This window comes from Metarhizium acridum (genome assembly GCF_019434415.1).
Source record: "Metarhizium acridum strain ARSEF 324 chromosome Unknown scaffold_574, whole genome shotgun sequence".
NCBI lineage: Eukaryota > Fungi > Ascomycota > Sordariomycetes > Hypocreales > Clavicipitaceae > Metarhizium > Metarhizium acridum.
The window spans coordinates 433,086-454,747 of record NW_027094044.1 but is presented as its reverse complement, the minus strand read 5'-3'; the positions used below and the strand labels follow the sequence as shown (position 1 = coordinate 454,747).

The following is a 21,662-nucleotide window of genomic DNA, read 5'->3' as shown; positions in this document are numbered from 1 at the left end:
ACCACGCATTTCCGACGGCTCCGAGCCGCTGGACCGACCAAACATCCGGCATGGCGAGGGAAAAAACACAGTGCAAAATGGATCAACGCCACAGGTTCTTTCTTCAAGCTTGCACATGGTGTGGCTAGTGTCTCCATTGTTGGATTCTCACCCGGCCTGCGATTTGTCAGTTCCTCACCCGGCCCTTGCATCGGTTGCTGGGGCGCAGAGCGTGGCATGTTACATTGATTCATAGGCCTGTAGACACTGGGGTACTCCGTTGTGCCCGCAGAGTACTCCGTAATTCGGCCGCAAAAACCCACGCGCAAGCCACACTTCGATCCGCTCCTTATCGACGGCTTCCCGAATTTGTCCACTCCCAAAAGTTTCTACGCCTTGGGGCGTTCCGACCTTGCCTTTGTTCCCTCCATATCTGCTCTGGCACCAGTGTCGCTTTGCTGCTTGCTTTTTCTCTTGGGACCCTATTGCTCACGTTATATTGCATCAAGATGCTGGCCATCCGAGCTATCTCTCGCCCTGCCGTCTCCAGGCAATGCCTGCGCGCTGCTCCCCGCGCTTCTTGGGCACTTGCTGTACGGACATCCCGAAGCTTGCTCGTTTGGATTTTCTTACTGACGACTGACTGCGCAGCGTTGCTACTCGACTGCTGGCGAGCGTGTCGCCAAGTACGAGGGGACAAAGGATGCCCAGGTACGTGTGTTTGATTTTTGATTTCGTTGTTTTGGTCAGATGTGTGTGACGTGGTGCTTCAGGTGTCCCACGATGCCTGCAGGTCGGGTAAATGCACTCAGGAAAACAACCATTTGTCTCGTATCACTAAGCAATATACTCTGAGGCTAACGGTAATTTTGCAGGGCAACTATCTGGTCAGCTTGATCGAGGGTGATGGCATTGGCCCCGAGATCGCCGTGTCCGTCAAGGACATCTTCGCCGCTGCCAAGGTTCGTCGCAACCACGGTACTTTTCGCCAACGCACAGTAGCCTTCAGTTGCTCGTTGCTAATACGCAGGCTCTTTATTTTAGACGCCCATTGCATGGGAATCTTGTGACGTCACCCCTATCCTAAAGGACGGCAAGACCGCTATCCCCGACGCTGCCATTGAGAACATCAAGAAGAACAAGATTGCTCTCAAGGGCCCTCTTGCTGTAGGCGATTGCTTCTTTTCCTTCTAGCGACCAATTGATTGCGAAGTGAACAAGTCGAGACTGATTAATTGGCTGTAGACCCCTGTTGGCAAGGGCCACGTCTCTCTTAACCTCACCCTCCGCCGAACTTTCAACCTCTTTGCCAACTTGCGACCTTGCCGCTCCGTCGCCGGCTTCAAGACCCCGTACGACAACGTTGACACTGTCCTGATCCGAGAGAACACTGAGGGTGAATACTCGGGCATTGAGCACGTCGTCGTTGACGGTGTTGTTCAGAGCATCAAGCTCATCACGCGCGAGGCTTCCGAGCGTGTCCTCCGATTCGCTTTCCAGCACGCCCAGTCCATTGGCCGCACCAAGGTCCGCGTCGTCCACAAGGCTACCATTATGAAGATGTCCGACGGCCTCTTCCTGAATGTTGGCAAGGAGGTTGCCAAGGACTTCCCGGGCATTGAGTTTGATGCTGAGCTCCTCGACAACACCTGCCTCAAGATGGTCACTGACCCTCTCCCTTACAACGACAAGGTCCTCGTCATGCCGAACCTGTACGGTGACATTTTATCCGACATGTGCGCCGGTCTGATTGGTGGTTTGGGTCTCACTCCCTCCGGCAACATCGGTGACGAGTGCTCCATCTTCGAAGCTGTCCATGGTTCCGCTCCCGATATTGCCGGCAAGGCTCTGGCTAACCCTACCGCCCTACTGCTCAGCTCCATCATGATGCTGCGACACATGGGTCTTACCGAGCACGCCGCTCGCATTGAGAAGGCCATCTTCGACACCCTCGCTGAAGGCAAGGCCCTGACTGGCGACTTGGGTGGCAAGGCCAAGACTCACGAGTACGCTGCCGCCATTATTGAGAAGCTGTAAACGGATCATCTCCAGCCTTCCGACCCATGTCACAACAATTATACATTTTTAGATACCTATGACCTCGACATCACATCATTGCATGGCCATGAACAAAGATCAATGCGTCTGTTCATTGGCCACAACAACCGATATCTACCGACACCCGCGCTGTTAAGTTTTGAAGACTTCAGGGTAGTGTTTATGTAGAGTGTACCAAGAAAGAGCCGGGCAACATGCGGCAACGGCGCCATGAATTGAATTTATTTGAGTTGGACCTGTGCATTCCTACCAGGATATGTGACCCTTGGTGGTGTAGCCGTAGTTGTATTTGTCAATTTAGCGACCTCCACAATCGTACATGGACTGTTGGTCAGGGCTACTGAGAGGCGGTCGTTAATGATGGTAAGATGTATTTCTATAGCTGTCTGTCACGTAAATCACACAATTTCGGGGCCACGACGCGATAAGTTGTGATGGGCGCTAACGGCAGATTTCGGATGAAGACTTACAGTGGCCTGCCAGGCAGCAGAGGCGATGCCTCCTGTTATGTATCGTTCGATTACCTATTTTATGAGTCACTCCATGATGCCAGTTTCGCAATCATCCCATTCCACGAAGAAGGCGCCTGATTCCGGGTGTTGGTGGACGATGGACAGAGGGCTGACAGGGGGGCGATTATCATGATGCTGTATAAAATTACGAGCAGTTACCTCTGCCAGGGTTCGCCCATTAACCCCAAGATCATTCGACACGAGAGGATATTTTGGACTCACCTCTCCATATTTTTCAACAGAGGGTCTGAGAATTACTTGGGGAGGGGATCAAGGGAGGCACGTAAGCGTTGGTGGATTCGAATATATGCATGTACGTCGCAAGACGCACTTCCCAAGGAGCCATGTTGATATTCTGCATAGACATCAGCTGTCTGGTAAGATATCCCAAACGCAACCTACTCTACGCCCGTAAAGCTCCTCATATGCCCACAGGTGATTTTATCCTCATCACATTTGCTACCAGTGCAAGGACACCAGTGCAAGCCATCTAGCTGCCTATCTCATAGCAAAACAGGGGCTACCATGCTCTTTAAAGAAGTAGCTGACTAGTACCATGTCTTCAAAGACGTATCGTTCTTCGGCTCCTATCCGCCCCGTGAACCAAGACGCTACAACATCAAAAGCCAGCGACCACAACACAATTATACATCGAAACTGGTTACATGCCATTCAATATTCAACAAAAATGAAGCAAATATAAATAAAGAAAAATTGGCATGTACAAAAGCCCCATCCAATCATATCAACCCAGTCAGTCTGCCTACAGATTGGCCTTAATCTTCTTCTGGTAGTTGCCATTCTTAACCGCCAACTGGGCCTCCCACAACATGGCGCCCCCAAAGTTGGGCAGGTTCATAGCCTTGACCTGGTTGACGGCCCTGTTGAGCGTAGCGGCATCGACGTAGCCCTCGTCGCCGTCAGCGCCGCTCGCCAGCGCCCCAATGTACAGCTGGACGCCGCTCCCAATGCCCTTGGACCAGTTCTTGACGGCCTTGGCGAACCCTCTTTGGGCAATGTTGCAGTTGCCGTTGTTGTAGAACTGCACCTGCACCCAGTCGAGGAGCTGGCAGACGTCAAGGGGCTCGGATTGGTCGGGGTAGGGGCACTGGGGGGCAGCGGTGATGTAGTATTTTTTAGATGTGTCCTTTTGGAAGTTGGCTTTGAACTGTTTGGTCATGGCGAGGTAACCTGTTCCGTCGTTTGTTTCATTATCTGGTGGGTGTTAGTGTGCTGGTTGTGATGGAGATGTGGCTCGGGGGGGGGGGGGGGGGGGGGGGGGAAAGGAAGGGAATGTTGTACCCAGGTCGACGCCATCGAGCTTCACGTCGCCGAACGGACGGAGCTCCTTGTGGTCAGTACCGCCGAGGAATAAGTTCCAGACAGTGTTGGCAATCTGTTGGCCCTGAGCGTCCGAGTTTAGTTGGACGTCGGAGTAATCTGTGGCTCCGCCCATGCTGAGAATCACAGGCTTGCCCTTGCTCTGGCAGTTCTTGATGGACTTGACGAGGGAGCTACCGTCCTGAAGACCGGTGGCGCCGGCTTTCTTCTGAGCCTGCGAGGGGCCGTCGAGGTTGCCGATACTCATCTTGGGGTAGCCTCCGGCGGAGAAGAAGTGGCTCAGAAAAGCCAAGTTGACAACATCATAGGAAGAGTCGTTGCAAACGTCATCCAGGGTGGTGGTGTCATCCTCGGCACCCCAGTAGACGGTGAGCTTGTGTCCGGAGGCTCTCCCCTCGTCAGGGGCGGCTTGAGTGAGAGCAGCCAGGAGGCCAGTGACAGCTAGTGCGTTTCTAACAAACATTCTGTTTTCCGGAGTGAGAATGACAAGACGTTGTAAACCACCAGGGTTGATAGGGAGTGACGATATGACCAGAAAGGGAGTATATGCAGGGACTGCCTGGAAGATGACCAGATCTTCTTCTTTGCGTACAACCTTGGGCTCAATAAAAGCCGCGAGGAGCATAGGAGCTTCTGCTCTATTTATCCCGGGACGGGTTCATGTTGAGATACTCCTAGAGTTGAAGAATCAGGTAAAGCATGCTTCCCGAATAAGCAAGTCGCCAGTCTGCGGACATGTTAAACCCCTCCAACAAGACAGCGTTTCTTTCAGTTCCCCACGCAGCTTGCTGTGGGGGTTCTATGGGACAGAATCCGGAAGGTCATATTGTCGCGTGTACGCAGTGCTGGACTCCAGCGCGGTCATTAGCTCCCAATCCTGTCAGGGAGGGTGGTATTTTCTGCCCATGGTGATTGCAACCACCACTCTATGCATCGTGGAGTTCTCTCCTGCCGCCCCTGCCGAAGTACTCCGACCTTCTATTCAAAATGGGGACGCCGAAGCTCAAGTGTGCCGACAACGTTACATGGAACGTAAATGGGTGAGTCGTGAAGTGGTTGACCCAGGTATGTAGAACTTGGCCAGGCGAAAGCAACATCATTCGGTGTACGGACGAGTGGTGATCTCGTATGAGAGAGTGCTACTTGTGAAAGGAGTGGAAAGGCTGTGATGCGCGTTGAGCAGTTGAGTAGACCGAAACGCTATATTACCACGATCTTAATACCAAGACGGAACTGGGCCGGCTTGGCCGATATGGGGACGGGTCATCAGCCAACATATTGGCCGCCTGCTACGAGCAGATGCAAGGGGAAAACACCAGTACAGGAACAACCACATGTCTCCGGAACGAAAGTCGTCATCAGTTTGTGGGGATAAAAGACGTGGATGAATTCAAAATGATTTCCAGTAAGCCCGTGGAGAGAGAGCTGAGCGCCGCCGAGGTCAAGGCGTGCGGAGACAAGCTCTTGACTTCGGCTGAAACGTGTCGTTGCCGGACCAAGGGACAGATCTTCCATGTATTGGCCTATTCCGTACCTGAATAAGATCAGATTGAGGGTTGTGGCTCTCGGAGATGGCGCTAAACCAGGGCATGATATTACAGCCAGCCAAGAGGAGAGAGAAACCGGCGCATTGAGGTGCTTCATCGAAAACTGAGCGCCAAACAAGAGTTGACGGTGGCCAAACACGGCCCATTTTCCCATTCCCAGCATTAGAGTCTTCAGTGGCCGACCGATTAGCAAGTCGACGTTGGCATGGTATCATTTTCAATCACCTATAAATATCACGGCTTTCATAAGCGGCACATTTCGGGAGGAGCCGACCCATCAGCTGAGAAGGTCGCCATGATCTCGGTCCAGCCGCCATCAGCGAGACATTCGTCTACGGTATAAGTCTGTATTTACGAACCATCTAAATTTAAACTGGCTTGAAGGTAGTTTAGCCCAGCAGTCCTTAGTGGGCTCAGTGCGCTGTATCTACTCGTAATATAGGCTGCACTCAATGTCCTTTTGCGGGCAATCTGCTGTTGAGGAAAGCCTCGATGTCGCTAAGCTCTTCCGCGCAGGCTTGATGCTGCATTCCCCTGAGTGATTTGTTAGTCACATCATCTCTGTCTTCAGAATCCGGGCTCGCCTCGCCGGGAACATGCATACCTGTACGTCTTGAAAGTGACGCTGTAACCCATCGAGTTCAGAGCCTTTTCGCTATCTTTGGCAAGTTCATAGAGCACAAGAGGGTCACGGTCACCATGGCCCATGAAAATAGGGGTGTCCTTGTTGATGTTGCCGTCAGGGACATAGTCCTTGAACTTCTGGTTGAGGAGAAGCCACGACGAGAGACCGACGATGCCGCCAATCTTCACTGGGGCTGTCAGACCGGCGAATATGCTCATGGCACCACCCTGAGAGAAGCCGCCGAGGACAATGCGGTCGGCAGGAATGCCGTCCTTGATCTCCTGCTGAATGAGGCCATGCAGATACTCGCGGGATTGGAGAACGCCAGGGCCATCCTCATCTGCACCCTTGACGAGAGATTTCTATCGTTGTCCGCAGTTAAAAGGCGTTTCCTTTCATTTTGAATCGTATAAATACAACTTACAATGTCGAACCATCCTGGCATCCGCATGCCACCATTCTACGTCCCACCGGAAGTGTCAGCAAACATGTCCCTGGCCGCCCCGAGGCTCATCAGTCCAGATGTCCGGATAGGATATGCCTAACCATGGTAATAGGAATATGCGGCGCGTGCGGCAAAATGAACTTGATCTCATTCATCGACTGGCGTGTCCAAGATTTGACAACATCAGCCCAGCCGTGGCCAGTGTCGCCCAGGCCATGGATGAAGACGACGGTGGCAGTATGGCGACCTACGGCCGGGATGACCAGCGGAGCCACCCTGCGAATTGACGAAGCCGACGATGCGGCGCTCATGGTGGCGGTATGTGATGAAGAGGCGGAGTGGGAGGAGAGAAATCTCGCGTCTGTTGTTGTACCCCGAGGTCCGTTTGGCGTAGACTCAACGCAGGCTGACGAGCATGTGAGATTGAGGAGCAGCGGGGCGAGATATACAACCGCGGGTAGGAGAAGACTAAGCGCGAATGCGTGCCCAGGATTGAACATGAGATGGCGAGCCGCAAAGGATGAATACCGGAACTCTACGATGGGAGGTTGAAGCGGCTGACATCAGGAAGTATACACTAAAATATAACCCCAGCACAGCATATTATAGTACAGAGCGCGATACCTAGCTAGGTACTGATCTAGTTGGATGCTTGGCTCAAGGCCTACCAGACATGACCAAAAAGCTAGGCCCCATCCCTTTGAATGTGATAAGGCGCCACTCTTGTATCAGACTGGGGTTTTAACCAATTAAAAACCTTATATAAAAAGGTACTTGACTTATTAAGAAATTATATGAAAATAAAATAAAAGGACTTCAGTTATAAAAGGTACTTTACACCTATCATCTTTTCACCTTTAACACGGCTATCTATTACACCAGAGGTATTTCCTTAGTAATCCAGAAAAGCGGGGCAGCTACAGCAGCGGCACCTTATCACATCAAAGGGATGTCTTTATCCTTGTGCCCTGGGTCCCGTGATCGTAGCCCTCGTGGTTGCAGCCCTCGTGTGACCATGTGTCAGACGCCGTTGAGTCCTCGACTCCTCGGACGTCACTAGTGAGCTGATTTCATCGTTATATCCCACAATTGGGTCTCCATCTGCCCGAGATGCTGGAGGCAGCGCTTCATGTCGATGCAGCGCTTTTCCGATTGCTGACAAGGGCCCTTTACTCCCAAACGCCGAGATTCCAACAGGGCAATGTACTCGTCATCCAAGCTCTGCAAGGCACTCCTGCGAATCTCCTTGACGCGCTGCCTGTGCTATTTCTGCTCCCTCAATCCCATCCTCCTTAGTTCTCCCAGCGCGTATCCCCAGGAAAAGGAAAGCCGGAAACTGCATGATCCAGTGCGTCTTCGCCGATGAGCAATGTCGGACCAAATGTTGTGCCATTCACTCCATAGCTTCGCTCTGTCCTTATTCCGCGAGTCCGAGACCACTCTCTTTGCCTCGTCCAAAACTTCCATGGCAATGTCATTCTCTCTCCAGATGACAGATTTTTTGCGAATGTAGTCGGTGCATAGACGTTTTGCGTCGTCGTACGAAAACCGTCTGACGATGCACGCAACAATACGCGCTGGGGGCCCGGCCCCCCACAAAGGGTTTGTTTGAAGATTTTAGGGGTTTGCATTGAAGACACATCGTTGATATGACTGGCCTGCTGTCTTCAAAGGCCTGTGTCCATAGACTCTGTGACCAAAGAGATGGACTGCAAGAACCACGTAATCCTTCTAACACATCTCCCGTTAGCTTCAGGCTGGCTCCAAAGGGTGGGAATGGAAATACCTGTCTTGTCTTGGTATTCGGTAAATCGCAAGCTGGAACGTCGATCAACCAAAGCGCGGAAGAGTGAAAGGCGAGTGAGGTATTTATAGGAATGAGTGCTGTGTGCTTTGAGTAGGGCTTGTATTTATATTTACCTCTATTACTTGTTTCCCATATTGTGTACAAGCCCTCATAGTCGCTCTATGTAAATGTATGGGAGAGGAAATCGGTGGGCTGAGAATGAAATGTTCAATAGCTTCAACGAGCCCAGCAGCAGCAACCCAAACGCAAATAGCTCAAATTGATTAGCAGCAGCAGCTTTGCTTACACCTATGGCAAGGGCTCACGTTGGCATCGGACCTAGTATATGACATGCAGGATCCCCCGTCACTATCAGAGCACAGCGGTGCCAGGGTTAGATTGTGGCGATCCAACGAGGATGGATCGTTATCGATCCAGGATCACCGTCACACGGTTACACGAGGGCTACGATCACGGGACACAGGACAAAAGCTCTCTCCGACTTCTTGCATTTATAGAGCTCTTTAGTCTATCTAGGCCTTAAGAAAACCAAGGACCTATGATAACAAAGACTGTTATTAGATGAATTGAGCTATTGACTCCCAGCCCTCACTGAGCCCTTGTCACAATCACTAAGATCCCACTGTCCCGGGCGAAGGACATGATCCAACAATAGTATAAAGAAACCCCAAATTCGCTTCATAGATAGCCTCTAGCTCCTTAGTCTTTAAAACCATCATTACATTGACCCAAGTGCACAGCTTTGACTCTTTGACTCTGATCATTTGGTTACCGTCTGCGACCTATCACCAAACGTAACGACCATCCGCCCAGATTGACTGTCCTAGTGGCCTGCCAACATACAGCCTGATTGGTTCATCCCTTGGGAATCTCCGGATATTACAAGTCTTATATGGCTGAGAGATTGAAGAAAGTTTGTTCATATTTAAGTTCGTAATTTGTTTCCCGTATCTTGTACAAGCCCTCATGGTCTCTCTGCTCGAATGTATGGGTAGGCCGGGATCTGTGATTTCGCAATCCATGTTAGCTGGAACAGAGCCTCGACTCGGGTCTTGCACGCAGCCAAAGTCTTAATGTTGCGCTTGCATATAAGAATGGGGGCTCTATTACTGAAGTATAGTAACCCAGAATCCAGTGCAACATCCAATTTCAATGGGATGAACAAGGCAACGGAGTATCAGACGTCAAGTTGCAGATATTTTTCAGTCGAATACCGGCCATCGTTGGTCGGAAGTATGGTTCATGTTGAGTATCGTTATGTATGCTTTGTTTGATATTATTTATTTGCTGCTTGCGCTTGTTTCTCATGAGCTCATTGTGCATAGAAAACTGCCCAAGAGATCTTTGAAACCGAACGAAAGAAGGAAGAAAAAATTCAAAGCAATGATTATTTGTTGGTATGGCTGCATCGTATTTTGGTTGTTTGTTATCAAGGTGAGAGGTGATCACAAGTTGCGTGTCCTTCTCATCAGGTAACAAGGTGTCGATAGCGGAATGAAATGAGATGTGACGATGATTGAGAGGTTCCAAGGCTAATTTGGCAGAAACACATTGGAACACGACGATTGTGGCTTGCTAATAAGAGTAGCGAACGGATTTGTGCAAGTCTAGTTTTTGCATTGGGTTGACAGACTGCGTAGTTTTTCTTAGACTTAGGAATCGTGCAGATAAGATTAGTGCTCGAAGATATTTGCGTATACTAGTGGATATTTTAGTATATAAGAGAGTATTTTATAGTTTATATATGATTTTAAATAATTTATATATAATTTATATATAATTTAGATATTTTAATATATAAAAGAGTATTTTATAGTTTATATATAATTTTATGTAATTTTATATAATTTATATATAATTTTATATAATTTATATATAATTTTATATAATTTATATGTGATTTTATATAATTTATATGTAATTTTATATAATTTATATGTGATTTTATATAATTTATATATAATTTTATATAATTTATATGTAATTTTATATAATTTATATATACTTCGTCTAGTGCCGCACCGCCACGCTAATGTATCTTCTTCGCGTTCAATGTTCCGTGTACCGGCACTTCTAGCGCCCGTTAGACTGCGAGCAAATACATCCACACTGCACGCAGATCACACTTGGCGAGGATAACCTTAACACTTCTTAGCATGATAGCATGTTCCATCACTAGACGCAGGACACACTTGGCAAGGAGCTCCTGACAAGGAGAAATCGAGGCTATGCATCGGCGCCCAACTACAGCAGAAAGCAGCGCGTGCGGACGCTAGACACTAACGTGACGAGACGCTCTGCTTCCGCGAGGCAGTCAAGTCCGCCTTCGGTCGCAAGCCAAGCGTCACTGACCCTTGAAGAGTATACGAGGAACCAAGCACACGAGCAGCCATCATCCGTTAACTCCAACCCGACTCCCGAGAGCCTATCGCCGATCGGTCAATCGAGACGCCCCGGGTCAGGGCGAGCGTCGAGAGCACCCGTCCGAGCCACGCTTCAGCCAACTCATGTTCATCAGGGCCATCGCTCGTAGATCAGTCGCATCGGTCGTGGGAGGGCAGGTCATGGACTGGCAGGAGACAGACGATCGTTTGACACAGAGAAAGGACGGAACAAAAACAAGACGGGGACCAAGACGATAGGAACAACCGTACCAAATGCTCTCGTTGCCGGCAATACTTCGATGCTACGAATCGACGTACTTGCGGGATCTGGGACTCTATGAGGGCAATATGCTCCGGCTGCCTTCTCAACCCTGACCTTTTCCCGTCAGGGCATAAGTTTGGGCAAGGAGAGGATGAGGCTCCCAGTGCGGCTGCGTGCCCGTCACAAGTTGTGTCCATTCGAAGCGAATCTTGCTGTCCGCCGACATGCCCAACCCAGTATCAGTGCAACTACTGCAAAGACACCCTAGCCACTCGGCACTTCTGTGAATCGTGCAATATTGACCTCTGCAAGGTATGCCTAACCACCCACCCACCCGAGCACCCCGTAAAGCAACTACACACCGATCCACCTGCATCCTCCGGTCAGCCTTCTGGATACTTGTTAGGGAGGTCTCTGAATCCGAAGCTGTCCCTGTGACAAGGGCTCAATAGAGGGCTTGAAGCAAAAGGGCTCAATTCAATGATAATCTTGTAGGATGTCAAAGGTCCTTGGTTCCTCCAAGCCAGAAGGCGAGGGGAGACCATCTTATATACATGAAAGGAACGGCCCGTGCCTAGTGTGCCCCATAGTTCTCGTGATCTCTTTGTGTAACAAAGGGCTTCTAATCCTTGCTTGACCTAATCCGTGTGACAGTCCCAGACGATTCCCTCAACTGGGATGAGTCAGATACAGACGACTCAGACAACCAGAGGAAACTAGACATGCTAACGCAGGGCCAAAGGAGACCCAAAGGGCGGTCACAGCAGCGGCAGTCTCTGGCGCACCAGTGGACGCCTTTAACGATGCAGGAGAAGCTCCCAGAACATTTATTACTGGCCAAGCTACGAGAGCAGTCGGGAGATACGGTGGCATTTGACAGGAAAGACGTCATCAAGGTGGTTATGCATATCCAGGAATCCAGGCGCAGACTCACGAGAATGGAGAGCGCCGATGGAGGCCCACAGCCGTCACTGCGGCACGACGATGCGCGTCCGTCTACCAAGCGTAGAAACAAAAGCTTCTTCCCTCTTTTCGAGTAGAGAGGGTTCTTCAATACACTTCAACGCTCCGTGGACCTTTCTGGGCTTGTTTTGCTGACGAGTATCGTGCTGAGCGCCAAGGTGCAGGGACGTGGTTATATACTTGCGTCTTTTCCACTTTCCGTGTTCCCAGCAGTGTTTTTGAAAACCAAACTCGAAACTCAAAGTCATCCATGTACCACTTGGTGTCCTCGGCAACCCCTGGAATGCCTCAAGGTTCCCCCGGCTATATGCGACATGTTTTCGTCGCCAGCCTGTTTTCTGAATGGTCACATATATCACTTTAAACAAAGCATTATAGCGAATGGCATGAAGACGTACATTTGCTGCCTCTGATTGTGCATTTAGTGTGATGACTACATTGTCTTCCATGTCAAGCACGACTCATCCTTGGACGAGGTTCGCTACGGAGGAGGCGACGACGATCCAGGTCAAGGAGCCAGATGTGGCAGGGATGGGCTGGGCCAACAACATCGGGCCTTAGCGGTGACGGTGCGTGGCGTTTGTTGTTGACAACATGAGGCTGTTTTCTAACATTCCCATCTGTTCACAAGGGTGCTGCCCAACGGCGCAGGATGAATGCCATCACGGAACAGCTGGTCTTGCTGAATCAGAAGCTAGATGCACTGGATGTCAAGGTCACGACACCGTGAGTTATATCGTCTTCTCAAAAGTCATAGGCCACGGTTTCTCGTTATGCCAAAATGTAAATGCGTGGGCTGCCACGGTCCGCTTACCTGCGTAGGATCTCTGCTACTGGACGGATGACATACTAAGCCCTAAGGGCTTCCACTTGTATATGTACATGTCACCGGATAGTAAACTTTTTTCGATCTACGGTAATCACAGTTATCTTCTACCAACCAAAACTGGTCCATCGTCGCCTGGATCAGGTGGTTTTAATTGAGGTGATGTCATGCAAGGTTGACAAGACTGATTAAACCGCTCCATCGGCGCACGGAAGTAACATTGTCACGTGAACACATGGACTCCAAGCAGGCTTCAGTTGTTTCTTCCTCACCCCCGCAATTCTCTCATCAGTGGTGAGGCAGCCTTCTAGTTCAGCACCACAAAAAGCTCCAACGTCAATAGTGGACAATATAACGTTTTCTCATGAGTGTCCGTCATGTCTGAGTGGCTCTGATTGAACGCCGAAAGCTCCTAAGCCGCTTCCAGTCGATCGGACTTGTCATAGGAAGACAAGTCCACCACCTGAAGCCCGGAAAAGTACTAATAAACTATCATGCAGTTCTTGCCAAAAAGTTATACTTGCGCCCCCAATTATTAAGTATTATGTTTCTGCCAGAAACACTCTCAACTTCCGATGACACAAGTGGCTCGCGACCGGCGTTGGCGCGAGCGGCCTTGACGAACCTGCCCATCAATCGCAAACAACAGTCTGTAGCCCAGCACCGAGTTAGCAAACTAAAGCGAAACCCAGGAGGCCAATACAGGAAGCGCCAAAAAGACAAGGCGCCCAAAATCAGGGCACACCTATTACAAGCTGACCGGCATGGTTTCGTACTCACAATGACCCCGACGCTTCAAAGCATCGCGCGTTTCGCGAACAGGATATTGCATGTACGCTCTCGGCAGAGCACGGAAATTACTTGTAGTCAACTTCAGCTCGAATACCCCAACTATCGCATTTGGCGTCTCCTCGGAGACGCAACCTTGCCGCCTTTGTCGAGGGAAGACATACTTGGATTGCAGAACACCCTTGTTGACGACATATCTGTACTTTACGACCACCATCTTCCATACAACCCGGACTTGACAAGACTTGAGATCGTGTCAAAGACATCAAATGACCAGACGCCAAAGGTTATATACAGGCCGCTTATTAATGTGCTCGATTTCGACCCAGACGCTAAGAGTCAGAGCCTTCCATGGATGAATTTGAAGGACAAGATGATACGGTTTGTCCGGACTCAGTTCGAAGTCCTCGAGGTAACTCACTGAATTAATACCACCCGTCAGTCGTTCTTTGCCCTGGCCTCTAATCCTCTTGTCCTGTATAGATACTATCTGTGCTTTCGCAGCCTTCGCGAACCGTTCCGCTCTCGTTGGACCTCGAGCCCGCCCAAGTCGTCGCCGTATTACGGACGCACCGCCCGCCCGTAGGGCGACGAAACCAGGTCATTCGTCGTGTAAGGAAATATTCCACCGAACTCGGCCAATTCGTAATTGAGATGACTCGGGAATATTTGCGGAGTCTACCTTGGCGCATGGTACCAGTACCGCCGGAATCATTGATGCAGAATGCATTACTCGACCGTTGCTCTACCATCAATCATGTGCTCGGTTTGGTCGATCGATCAATCAAGGACGAAGTGATGTGTACAAACCATCCCAGCCTTCATCAAGATCGTGCTGCCCTCTTGGTTGTCTATGCAACCTTGTTGATCCAGCTGCATGCGAAGACCGTCACGGTCCTAGGCTCGCGTGGACTGCTTCAGATGAGTAGCAAAGAAACAGATGACTTATATAACTCTTGCGATCTTCATTCTGTCGTACGTGCTCGCCAGAACGCAGAGGAGGCCGTTTATGACTTGGCTGAACAGGGAATTGAGCTGGATCCAGACATTGGTTGGTTTATCCGGGCGGAAAAGTGATTAATTTCACCCAAAGGGTTAAACTAGCTTTCGCAAACACAGAACTGGATAAATTTCCCACGAGACGAACAGGGCTCTCACCCCCGGCTGGCTAGGGATATGAGGCAAGACTTGAGCCCAAAGAGGCACACCTGCTTTCCCTGCATCCAACACTACTTATTGTGTGCAGCTTTGCTTGTAGACGCTTGACTAGCTCATTGCAACCGAAAATATCTCCTGACGTGATAACATAGAGCTTTCTGAGTTTAGCGTAGATGACCCTAGCCAAGCACGGCCATCGTCTGTGGGTCGACAGGCTTTGCCAACCCATCCTTTCTTCCCCGTGGCCCCTGCGGCCAACGTACCCCAATCTGGCGAGGCCTATGTTGCTTTCGTCGCTTCGACGACGCCTTCCATGCCCTTTTAGTGTAGTCTGGATCACATATCATGCGGAAATTGATAGTGCTTGGGTCGTGGACCTCGAGCACAGTATGGAACTTATGGGTTCCTTCAATGAGGAGCACCGCAGCCAGGCAATAAGCTTCCCAACACTTGGTCTTTATATCCTTCACGACTGGTTGTATACCTATGGCTGACCCGTCTGCTAGGATCTGATCTGGGGACGGCAGGCGCATCGCAGACAAGGCCGCGCCAGAAGATACTGCTGATGGCCAGTAGTTGTCATAGTCTGTGAGAAAAGCGTGCCGGATCCTTGTGGGAGGCTCGCTCTGCAATGCCCTGGCCTCCATGTCGTCCATGTACTCGCGAACCACCCGTGACGGCCGGGGGCTCTGATAGCTGCCGCCACAGAAGATGACGACAAGTCACGGCAGTGCTCGGCAACTCTGGATACCATCTCCCGGAACATCTCGAGAGTCTTTCCGTATGCGGCGGTGTAGACGCGTTTGAGGTGCTCTTGCGTCAGTATGGCCTGCGAGCGGCAGTCCCCAGCAACGAGCTTCAGCGGCCGGCCGCCAGGCCTTCTATCAGGATTAAGCCTGTTCTTGGCCTTCTCTAACTGCGTGACGAAGCTGACCATCTCGTCTGGAGTCCACCGTCCCCTGAGTTCCTGGGTGATGATCCACTTGACCGCATCATTCGATATCTGGCTGCCGCCCGCCGCGCCTTCGGAGCCTTCAGGTATTCAATCCGACTGCGAAGTCCTGAACCGATCTGCGAGTTCGTAGAACATGGTCTGGACCTGGAAGTTCTGCGAAGCGTCAGAACAGGGAAATCGTAAACCTCGAAACTAGAAGTATTGGGCCTACCAGGGTGCTACTCCCGTTATCTGCGACGGCTATTGTGAGACCGGAGGTCTGATCAAGGTCTTGATAGACTGCTGCCAGGTCCTCTTGGTTCAGGGAGCCTTGAATTTCGTGGAATGGCTCACAGATGTACAGAGCTGTGGCTTGCCCCTCGCTAATTGTGCCGAAACCAACCCTGCCATTCTCGCCCCTATACTCGGTCCACAAGGGGGAAGACGAGATTCAGGTGGAAGAGGGACCTGTATTTGTCGAAGTCAACATTTTTGTCGCAGATGTAGTTTGGATACGACAGCATGATTGCGGTGATGGTCAGCTGAGACTTTCTGGCTTGTTTGATGGCTTGATCACGTAGGAAGGTGAAGCATTTGCGCAAGGCCGCGTCCTCCATGTCGGCCGTAATCTTTCCAGCTTTGCAAGCAGCGAGCAATTCCGTTCGGCCGGGTAGTCCGTCTAGAGAAAGGCCCGCACGGTGGTTAAGCATAGTCTTCAACGGGAAGTGCTCCGGATACTCCAAGGCGGTCCGGCCAGGCACGAGCTCGAGGTCTCCTTCCGCATTCGCGATGAGAGCTGCGACGAACAGAACTCCCCGCCATAGTTGCTAGCTTACGGCGTTGGGCGCCTCTCTGGATGCTCGTTGGGAACATTTGCCATGACACGAAGCACGCGGACCCCATCCTCGCCGTAAGCCGTAGCCAGAGTAAGCTTGGAGCACATGGATCCAAAGTCAATACCGAGCACGCTGGTACGGTTAGCCACGGTCGCTGTGACATAGGCAGCAGAGGTGAACGCTCGCGGAATGATATTTCCGCACACAAGCTCTTCGAGACGTTTGCACAATACGACCCAAGAGCTGCTGGCAGTGGCCATAGAAAGCGACGAGAGGGCTTTATAGGTTGGATCAGTCTGCCCAGCCTTGACAGGTTGAATCAGTTTGTCGAGGACGTGGGTGGGATGGAGTCGGAGTTTGGCGGTATTTGCCAGGCAGTGTCTCTTTACGATCCAGCGATTACACCAATACGAACTGCTGCTGAGCTTGAAGATTTCAAGAATATGAGACTACAAGAAGTAGTAGAAGAAAAGAGGGCACAGAGGAAGCAGAAGAAGGAGAGCACTAACTGCACAATGGGGAAACCGTCGAGCAGCCTCATTCAACATGACGAGGCGGTAATATGAACTTGTTCACTCATTTTGACATTGAATTTGACGCCTTTTGTGTGTTTCATGGCTAAGTCGTTCGCCGCCGATAAAAGAGGCGCTCACCTGAACACAACGCCGTGGTGGTCATCTAAATTCCGCTTCTTGTGTGGCCGGACCTATTCTAGCCTAATGTTAGAAGCCATAGAGAGAGAGAGAGCCACCATGTGCATGCTTAAAATCTGGATATCGGGGATATTCGGCCAAGGGCCCTTATTGCTGTATCTTTTGCTCCATGGCCTACTTGTCTAGCCGATAATCACTCTGACACCTGATCTTTTCATCCACAAGTTGTGTCCTGTAGGCAAGGTAGTATTCCTTCTCTCTCTTATTCTTTTTTTTTTTTTTTTTTTTTTTGGCCGGGTCAATAGATACACCGAGGTGGCAAAGTCGCCTTGCAAAATTTCAATCTCTATTGTCTTGGCCAGAGACAATTACTTCTTGAAACCTCTTGAATTCATTTTTTGTATTTGCATTGTAGTGAGAACTGACTATTGTTTTGGTTAATGAATATATGATTCGAGATCATCTCCAGTGAAGCATGTTGGTCTTAACAAAGAGGTGAGAGAAAGTTCGACCGTGGCACCTGTCAGCTGCATTACCAGAAGTGGAGGAACCTCCGGTAGTGCAGGTCGTTATTTCTCTTTACGTATCACGATAGTTATGAATCCAATTAGCCAGGCGTCACCAGAGATAATGGACAGTTTTGGTCTTGCAGTTTATTTCACACATGAATGTCAGTGTCAGCTACGCAGCCTCTAGAGGTCACAAGCTTACCCCCTCCGGAATTTGTCCTGATGAATCTTGATGAATTATCTCTGTTCCAAAGGCTACCCCTGTTCTGACATGCAGTTCAGTTTGCGGGCACAGAAGGGAGTTTTTCTAGTCAGGCTACTAGACTGTTTGCATTGCTCGGGGGGCATGAAGCACGGCACGTGGCCTTGCTCTGAATGTTCAAATTGTGAGGCCCAAGCGCGTTTGCACGGTCAAGTCTGGCAGTAAAGACAATAAAATCCACCACCAGTCGCAAGTTTTCGTTGCAATCCTCGCCCAAACATTGACGTTGAACAGTTTTTCACCCCATAACCTGCGAGCGTACGCAGTTCAATTCCAACATGGTTGAGGAGGATCCGATTTACAAGACTTTGCGTGCGATTTCCAAGTAGGTTTATCGATCTGGAGAAGTACACTCGTTACTAAAGCGGTCTTTAGGGCTCGCAAAGAGGGAAAGTTCTCGGATCTCCTACTCGTCTGCCGAGATGTGAAAATACCCGTCCACAAGATCATCGTGTGCCCCCAATCTCCCGTTATTGACAAAGCATGCAATGGTCCATTCAAGGTTCGTCAGGTCCGGCTAAGCTCGTCGTTGCTCTTCTCACAAGAAAATCAGGAGCAAGAAACTGGAGTATACGAGTTCAAAGATAGTTCAATCGACATAGTTCGACAAATGGTGGAGTACATGTACACCGGCAAGTATTCGCCAACGTCACACTCCAGCTCGGATGAATTGTGCGACAATACTTCCCCCATTACGTTTCATGTCAGAATGTTTGAGCTTTCAAAAAAATACATGATTGACGGGCTTCAGACGTTCGCCACATGTGAGTTCATGGAAGCGGTCCAGCAAGAGGAGAGTCTCTGCAAATTTCTGCGATCAATACCCGAGATATACTCCCTGCTTAGAACGCCAAGCAACCATCTTCGAGAGTTTCTAGTTTGGCATGTTAGATCTCTGATGGCAGCGGCAGACTTTGACGCTGCCGCTAAGCAGGTTTTGGATGAAGTGACTGAAAATGTGCCTCAGTTCGCCAAGGAGCTATTGAATTCATTTATAGAAAGCCCGCTTATGGGTTATTGCCATCTTTGTGGAGAGCAAGATCCAGTGCCGGTTTCTCCTTCACATTGTAGATGCAAGAAATGCGGGAGCCGCGGTGCACGGCTCTTGCGATAGGAACATTGAACGTCATTGTTTTTCTGAAGAAAAGCGAATCGTCTTGATGTCGGCGCTATCTAGGCACGGTGTGCCCTCAAAAGCCTATTGAGCTTGCTGTAAAAATGTTGGCTACAAAGTTCATCTTCCCCCCTTTATTTCATGGATTGGAAGCGGACAGAGAAGGGTCGGCTAGTTTGATTGCCACCTGGTATACATAAGAGTAAACACAACATGCGAAATGTTTCTTCTGTGCGTGTCTTGCGATACTTGCAACGCTTGTTAATAAACCCCAAGCGACTGGCTTACTATGCCGGCTGCACATCCTCAAACAAAAGATCCCAATGCGCCACGTCCATTTCCGGCGCTATTGAAATAAAGTCCTCCCAGAGCTGATCCCAATCAGTCCGATCCTCGCTCAATTCATCTAGAAAGCCGTTATTCCTGTCTGTGCTACCTACAAGATTCGCTGCCGTATTATCATCAGCATTCGCCATGGCGGCGTCCCTCAATTGCTCCATACCGGGCGCTGGATACGGAGATGCAGCTGCTTCATGTCGACTTGTGCTCTGAGCCCGTTGTTTCTGCAGCGTCGATATGAGAACCTGCACATTGCGCTGAACGCCCTCCACGACGGACTCGGAATCTTCTATTGACTTTTCCAGAAGCTCGCAAGTAGCAAGTACTTTAGCTTTTCTTTGCTCTGCATCCCGTGCCAGCGGGTTGAAAGACACATCTGTTGCGAGAATGAGTGCCGCGATGGAAACGTGCTGCATTACAATCCAGGAACGAGCCGGATTCATGCCCAGCGGAGAGCCACATTCATCCATAGCACGACGCAGATCAAGAACTTTCTGCGCTTCCTGGATGCAAGCCGTGTGGGAGTATGCATATGTTGAGTTTGTGAGGCCTTCTAGATGGTACGGTCTATGAAGACGACACAGTCGTATGCCTATGCTGAAGTTGACGCCAACTCGCTGCAGTGCAATGATTGGGCGCTCTCTACAAATATCTTTGGACCGTTCCATACTTTCTGGGTCTAGCCGAAAGTAAACCGGCAGCCCGTCCAGAAAGGCACGGAACTTCTTGTCCATTTGTAGAATAGTGCTGTAGCCTGTCCCGTCAGCGTCATGAAATTGTGACGGCAGAGCGTCAACAACCTCTCGGCATATTTGAGATATCTTAACACGATGAATGAATCCACTCATATCCGAAGGTTGGGTAAGGGGAATATCCTTCTCCACCATGTCCGCCGTAACATCTTTATCGTCCACGTTTGCCGGAAGCCGGACATTCATGTGTTTGGGTTGGAGAAAGTACGCGCCGTCGTTTGGCCCGCCTGAAAACGAGTTTAGCCTGAAAGAGGAATTAGTGTCTTTCGTAGTAAAAGAGTTAGATATCATGTACCAATCGCTGCCCACTAAATTCCACCAAATTCTTCTCTGGACTTCCACCTCAATCATGTTGCACCCTTTTTGCCTGCGTTCTTCTCGACTCTTTGCCGTATCAAGACGATCGATCTGCAAGGTGCGGGCCATCCCGTAACACTTCATGCGCAAAGCCACATCGATGTCCGATAGTCCCCGAGCATGGGTAGTCACGTTATGTAGGTTGCACATGGCTGCCAGGGCGTTTGTGGACGGGGTGATTGGTCGCACGGTGTTATCAATAATAGAGACGCCTACCCGAAGGTATTCAATAAAAGCAGCTTTTGCTTCTGCACGTGTCGCTTGGAGGTTCTGAAGAAGTTCCAAAGACCAAAGAAACGCTGCTGCTGCAAATATGCCGAACAGCAGCAGTAAATTTTCAATTGGAGGCATCCCTCCCGTGCATATGCTCTCATAAGTTTGCTCCAGCAAGGTACGACATGATGGGATATGTAAAATACAACTGTTCGGATGGGATGTTTTCGCAAAGTGTTCGAGTAAGAGCCTCGCTTGAGCTTGAGGAGGTAACTTGTTGGCCAAATTTGCCATGTAGACCCTTTGTTCCTCGGCTTCGTCTGGCTTTGGGATCATCAGATGGATTCCGAATGCGGTGAATCCTAAAAGATGGAATCAGAGTTGTTCCAAGGCAAAGGAATAGGAGCATCGCCACCTCACTTATTGAGGGAACTCTTGGAATCGGTTTATCCACTTGTGGCGGCTCTAGTGACTGACGAGGCTGGTTGAAAACTGCCGCCTCCAACCTCTGCAAGCGGCGCAAAACATCATCAGAATGCCTAGAAAAGCCAGAGGGTTAACAGATTTCTATGACCCCCTCAAGCGGACTGGTGGAAGAAAATTGCCATACTTGACGTCTGTATGATTTGTTGCAGAGTTTGAATAAGTAACACGAGAGCATGCCCCCTGTGGCTGCTGTCCCAGTGTCGGGCGAGCTTGATCATCGCAGGCATACTGGCAATCAATGTTTCGTAACGTACAGCTTGAGCATGGTCGCTGCCTGTCGCAACGGCGCTTCTTATCCCGACACGGCCGACACGAAAGGGGCGACCGGCCCCACCGATGCATCATTTCGCGTCTTTGATGCCCGACTTCGTGTAATGATGATGCGGCTTGGTTGTTACTTGTGGTAAATGGGCGAGCAAGGTCAGTGGGAGAGGGGCCGCGGAGAGATGCCGCGGCGTGGCATGCCTTTTACCGTTAGCGCCGCTTATTTGGCTACTCTGTTTTGCCGCGG

General features: G+C 50.1%; 9 protein-coding genes across 10 annotated transcripts; 3 read left to right on the top strand and 6 right to left on the bottom strand.

The window, feature by feature from the left end:
- Positions 1 to 353: 353 nt before the first annotated feature.
- IDH2_2 (NAD-dependent isocitrate dehydrogenase) lies at positions 354 to 2,253 on the top strand. Its single transcript, XM_007815928.2, has 5 exons — positions 354 to 572; positions 631 to 690; positions 855 to 941; positions 1,024 to 1,146; positions 1,225 to 2,253. The coding sequence occupies exons 1-5, from the start codon at positions 489 to 491 to the stop codon at positions 2,014 to 2,016; spliced, it is 1,146 nt and encodes a 381-aa protein (XP_007814119.1). The 5' UTR covers positions 354 to 488; the 3' UTR covers positions 2,017 to 2,253.
- On the bottom strand, positions 2,254 to 4,898 carry CHI3_2 (Endochitinase 3). Its single transcript, XM_007815929.2, has 2 exons — positions 3,852 to 4,898; positions 2,254 to 3,764 (listed from the first exon to the last, which is right to left on the bottom strand). The coding sequence occupies exons 1-2, from the start codon at positions 4,513 to 4,515 to the stop codon at positions 3,313 to 3,315; spliced, it is 1,116 nt and encodes a 371-aa protein (XP_007814120.2). The 5' UTR covers positions 4,516 to 4,898; the 3' UTR covers positions 2,254 to 3,312.
- Positions 4,899 to 5,259: 361 nt separating this feature from the next.
- On the bottom strand, positions 5,260 to 7,063 carry J3458_020581 (uncharacterized protein). Its single transcript, XM_066122121.1, has 4 exons — positions 6,609 to 7,063; positions 6,487 to 6,522; positions 6,042 to 6,424; positions 5,260 to 5,971 (listed from the first exon to the last, which is right to left on the bottom strand). Exons 1-4 carry the CDS (start codon positions 7,005 to 7,007, stop codon positions 5,887 to 5,889), a joined length of 903 nt encoding a protein of 300 aa, XP_065972747.1. The 5' UTR covers positions 7,008 to 7,063; the 3' UTR covers positions 5,260 to 5,886.
- A 4,792-nt stretch (positions 7,064 to 11,855) lies between these two features.
- On the bottom strand, positions 11,856 to 12,706 carry J3458_020580 (uncharacterized protein). The gene has a single exon (XM_066122120.1). The coding sequence runs from the start codon at positions 12,370 to 12,372 to the stop codon at positions 11,929 to 11,931; it is 444 nt and encodes a 147-aa protein (XP_065972746.1). The 5' UTR covers positions 12,373 to 12,706; the 3' UTR covers positions 11,856 to 11,928.
- A 343-nt stretch (positions 12,707 to 13,049) lies between these two features.
- J3458_020579 (uncharacterized protein) lies at positions 13,050 to 14,884 on the top strand. Its single transcript, XM_066122119.1, has 2 exons — positions 13,050 to 13,950; positions 14,022 to 14,884. Exons 1-2 carry the CDS (start codon positions 13,294 to 13,296, stop codon positions 14,613 to 14,615), a joined length of 1,251 nt encoding a protein of 416 aa, XP_065972745.1. The 5' UTR covers positions 13,050 to 13,293; the 3' UTR covers positions 14,616 to 14,884.
- Positions 14,885 to 16,049: 1,165 nt separating this feature from the next.
- On the bottom strand, positions 16,050 to 16,247 carry J3458_020578 (uncharacterized protein; the record flags this gene model as incomplete). The annotated part of the gene is made up of 1 exon (XM_066122118.1): positions 16,050 to 16,247. The coding sequence occupies one exon, from the start codon at positions 16,245 to 16,247 to the stop codon at positions 16,050 to 16,052; it is 198 nt and encodes a 65-aa protein (XP_065972744.1).
- A 215-nt stretch (positions 16,248 to 16,462) lies between these two features.
- On the bottom strand, positions 16,463 to 17,014 carry J3458_020577 (uncharacterized protein; the record flags this gene model as incomplete). The annotated part of the gene is made up of 2 exons (XM_066122117.1): positions 16,463 to 16,915; positions 16,976 to 17,014. The coding sequence occupies 2 exons, from the start codon at positions 17,012 to 17,014 to the stop codon at positions 16,463 to 16,465; spliced, it is 492 nt and encodes a 163-aa protein (XP_065972743.1).
- A 1,154-nt stretch (positions 17,015 to 18,168) lies between these two features.
- J3458_020576 (uncharacterized protein) lies at positions 18,169 to 19,004 on the top strand (the record flags this gene model as incomplete). The annotated part of the gene is made up of 2 exons (XM_007815931.2): positions 18,169 to 18,215; positions 18,266 to 19,004. 2 exons carry the CDS (start codon positions 18,169 to 18,171, stop codon positions 19,002 to 19,004), a joined length of 786 nt encoding a protein of 261 aa, XP_007814122.2.
- Positions 19,005 to 19,046: 42 nt separating this feature from the next.
- J3458_020575 (uncharacterized protein) lies at positions 19,047 to 21,560 on the bottom strand. Of its 2 annotated transcripts, none has more exons than XM_066122115.1 (4): positions 21,276 to 21,560; positions 21,086 to 21,204; positions 20,391 to 21,027; positions 19,047 to 20,339 (listed from the first exon to the last, which is right to left on the bottom strand). In XM_066122115.1, exons 1-4 carry the CDS (start codon positions 21,494 to 21,496, stop codon positions 19,292 to 19,294), a joined length of 2,025 nt encoding a protein of 674 aa, XP_065972741.1. In that variant the 5' UTR covers positions 21,497 to 21,560; the 3' UTR covers positions 19,047 to 19,291. The 2 variants fall into 2 exon arrangements, with proteins under 2 accessions (XP_065972741.1, XP_065972742.1); XM_066122116.1 differs by having other exon boundaries at positions 19,055 to 20,339; positions 21,081 to 21,204; positions 21,276 to 21,522.
- Positions 21,561 to 21,662: the final 102 nt, after the last annotated feature.

Excerpts from the sequence above, each read along its gene's own strand:
- J3458_020580 (XM_066122120.1), bottom strand. The coding sequence starts at position 12,372 with ATGGAAGACAATGTAGTCATCACACTAAATGCACAATCAGAGGCAGCA.
- J3458_020581 (XM_066122121.1), bottom strand. The coding sequence starts at position 7,007 with ATGTTCAATCCTGGGCACGCATTCGCGCTTAGTCTTCTCCTACCCGCG. Across the intron at positions 6,425-6,486 it reads TGCCAGGATGGTTCGACATT|AAATCTCTCGTCAAGGGTGC; the intron begins GTAAGTTGTATT and ends GGACAACGATAG. Across the intron at positions 5,972-6,041 it reads GTCACTTTCAAGACGTACAG|GGGAATGCAGCATCAAGCCT; the intron begins GTATGCATGTTC and ends CAAATCACTCAG.
- IDH2_2 (XM_007815928.2), top strand. The coding sequence starts at position 489 with ATGCTGGCCATCCGAGCTATCTCTCGCCCTGCCGTCTCCAGGCAATGC. Across the intron at positions 573-630 it reads GCGCTTCTTGGGCACTTGCT|CGTTGCTACTCGACTGCTGG; the intron begins GTACGGACATCC and ends CTGACTGCGCAG. Across the intron at positions 942-1,023 it reads ACATCTTCGCCGCTGCCAAG|ACGCCCATTGCATGGGAATC; the intron begins GTTCGTCGCAAC and ends TCTTTATTTTAG.
- J3458_020575 (XM_066122115.1), bottom strand. The coding sequence starts at position 21,496 with ATGATGCATCGGTGGGGCCGGTCGCCCCTTTCGTGTCGGCCGTGTCGG. Across the intron at positions 21,205-21,275 it reads ACAAATCATACAGACGTCAA|GCATTCTGATGATGTTTTGC; the intron begins GTATGGCAATTT and ends TGGCTTTTCTAG. Across the intron at positions 20,340-20,390 it reads AATTTAGTGGGCAGCGATTG|GCTAAACTCGTTTTCAGGCG; the intron begins GTACATGATATC and ends TTCCTCTTTCAG.
- J3458_020579 (XM_066122119.1), top strand. The coding sequence starts at position 13,294 with ATGTTTCTGCCAGAAACACTCTCAACTTCCGATGACACAAGTGGCTCG. Across the intron at positions 13,951-14,021 it reads CTCAGTTCGAAGTCCTCGAG|ATACTATCTGTGCTTTCGCA; the intron begins GTAACTCACTGA and ends TGTCCTGTATAG.
- CHI3_2 (XM_007815929.2), bottom strand. The coding sequence starts at position 4,515 with ATGCTCCTCGCGGCTTTTATTGAGCCCAAGGTTGTACGCAAAGAAGAA. Across the intron at positions 3,765-3,851 it reads GCTCGATGGCGTCGACCTGG|ATAATGAAACAAACGACGGA; the intron begins GTACAACATTCC and ends AACACCCACCAG.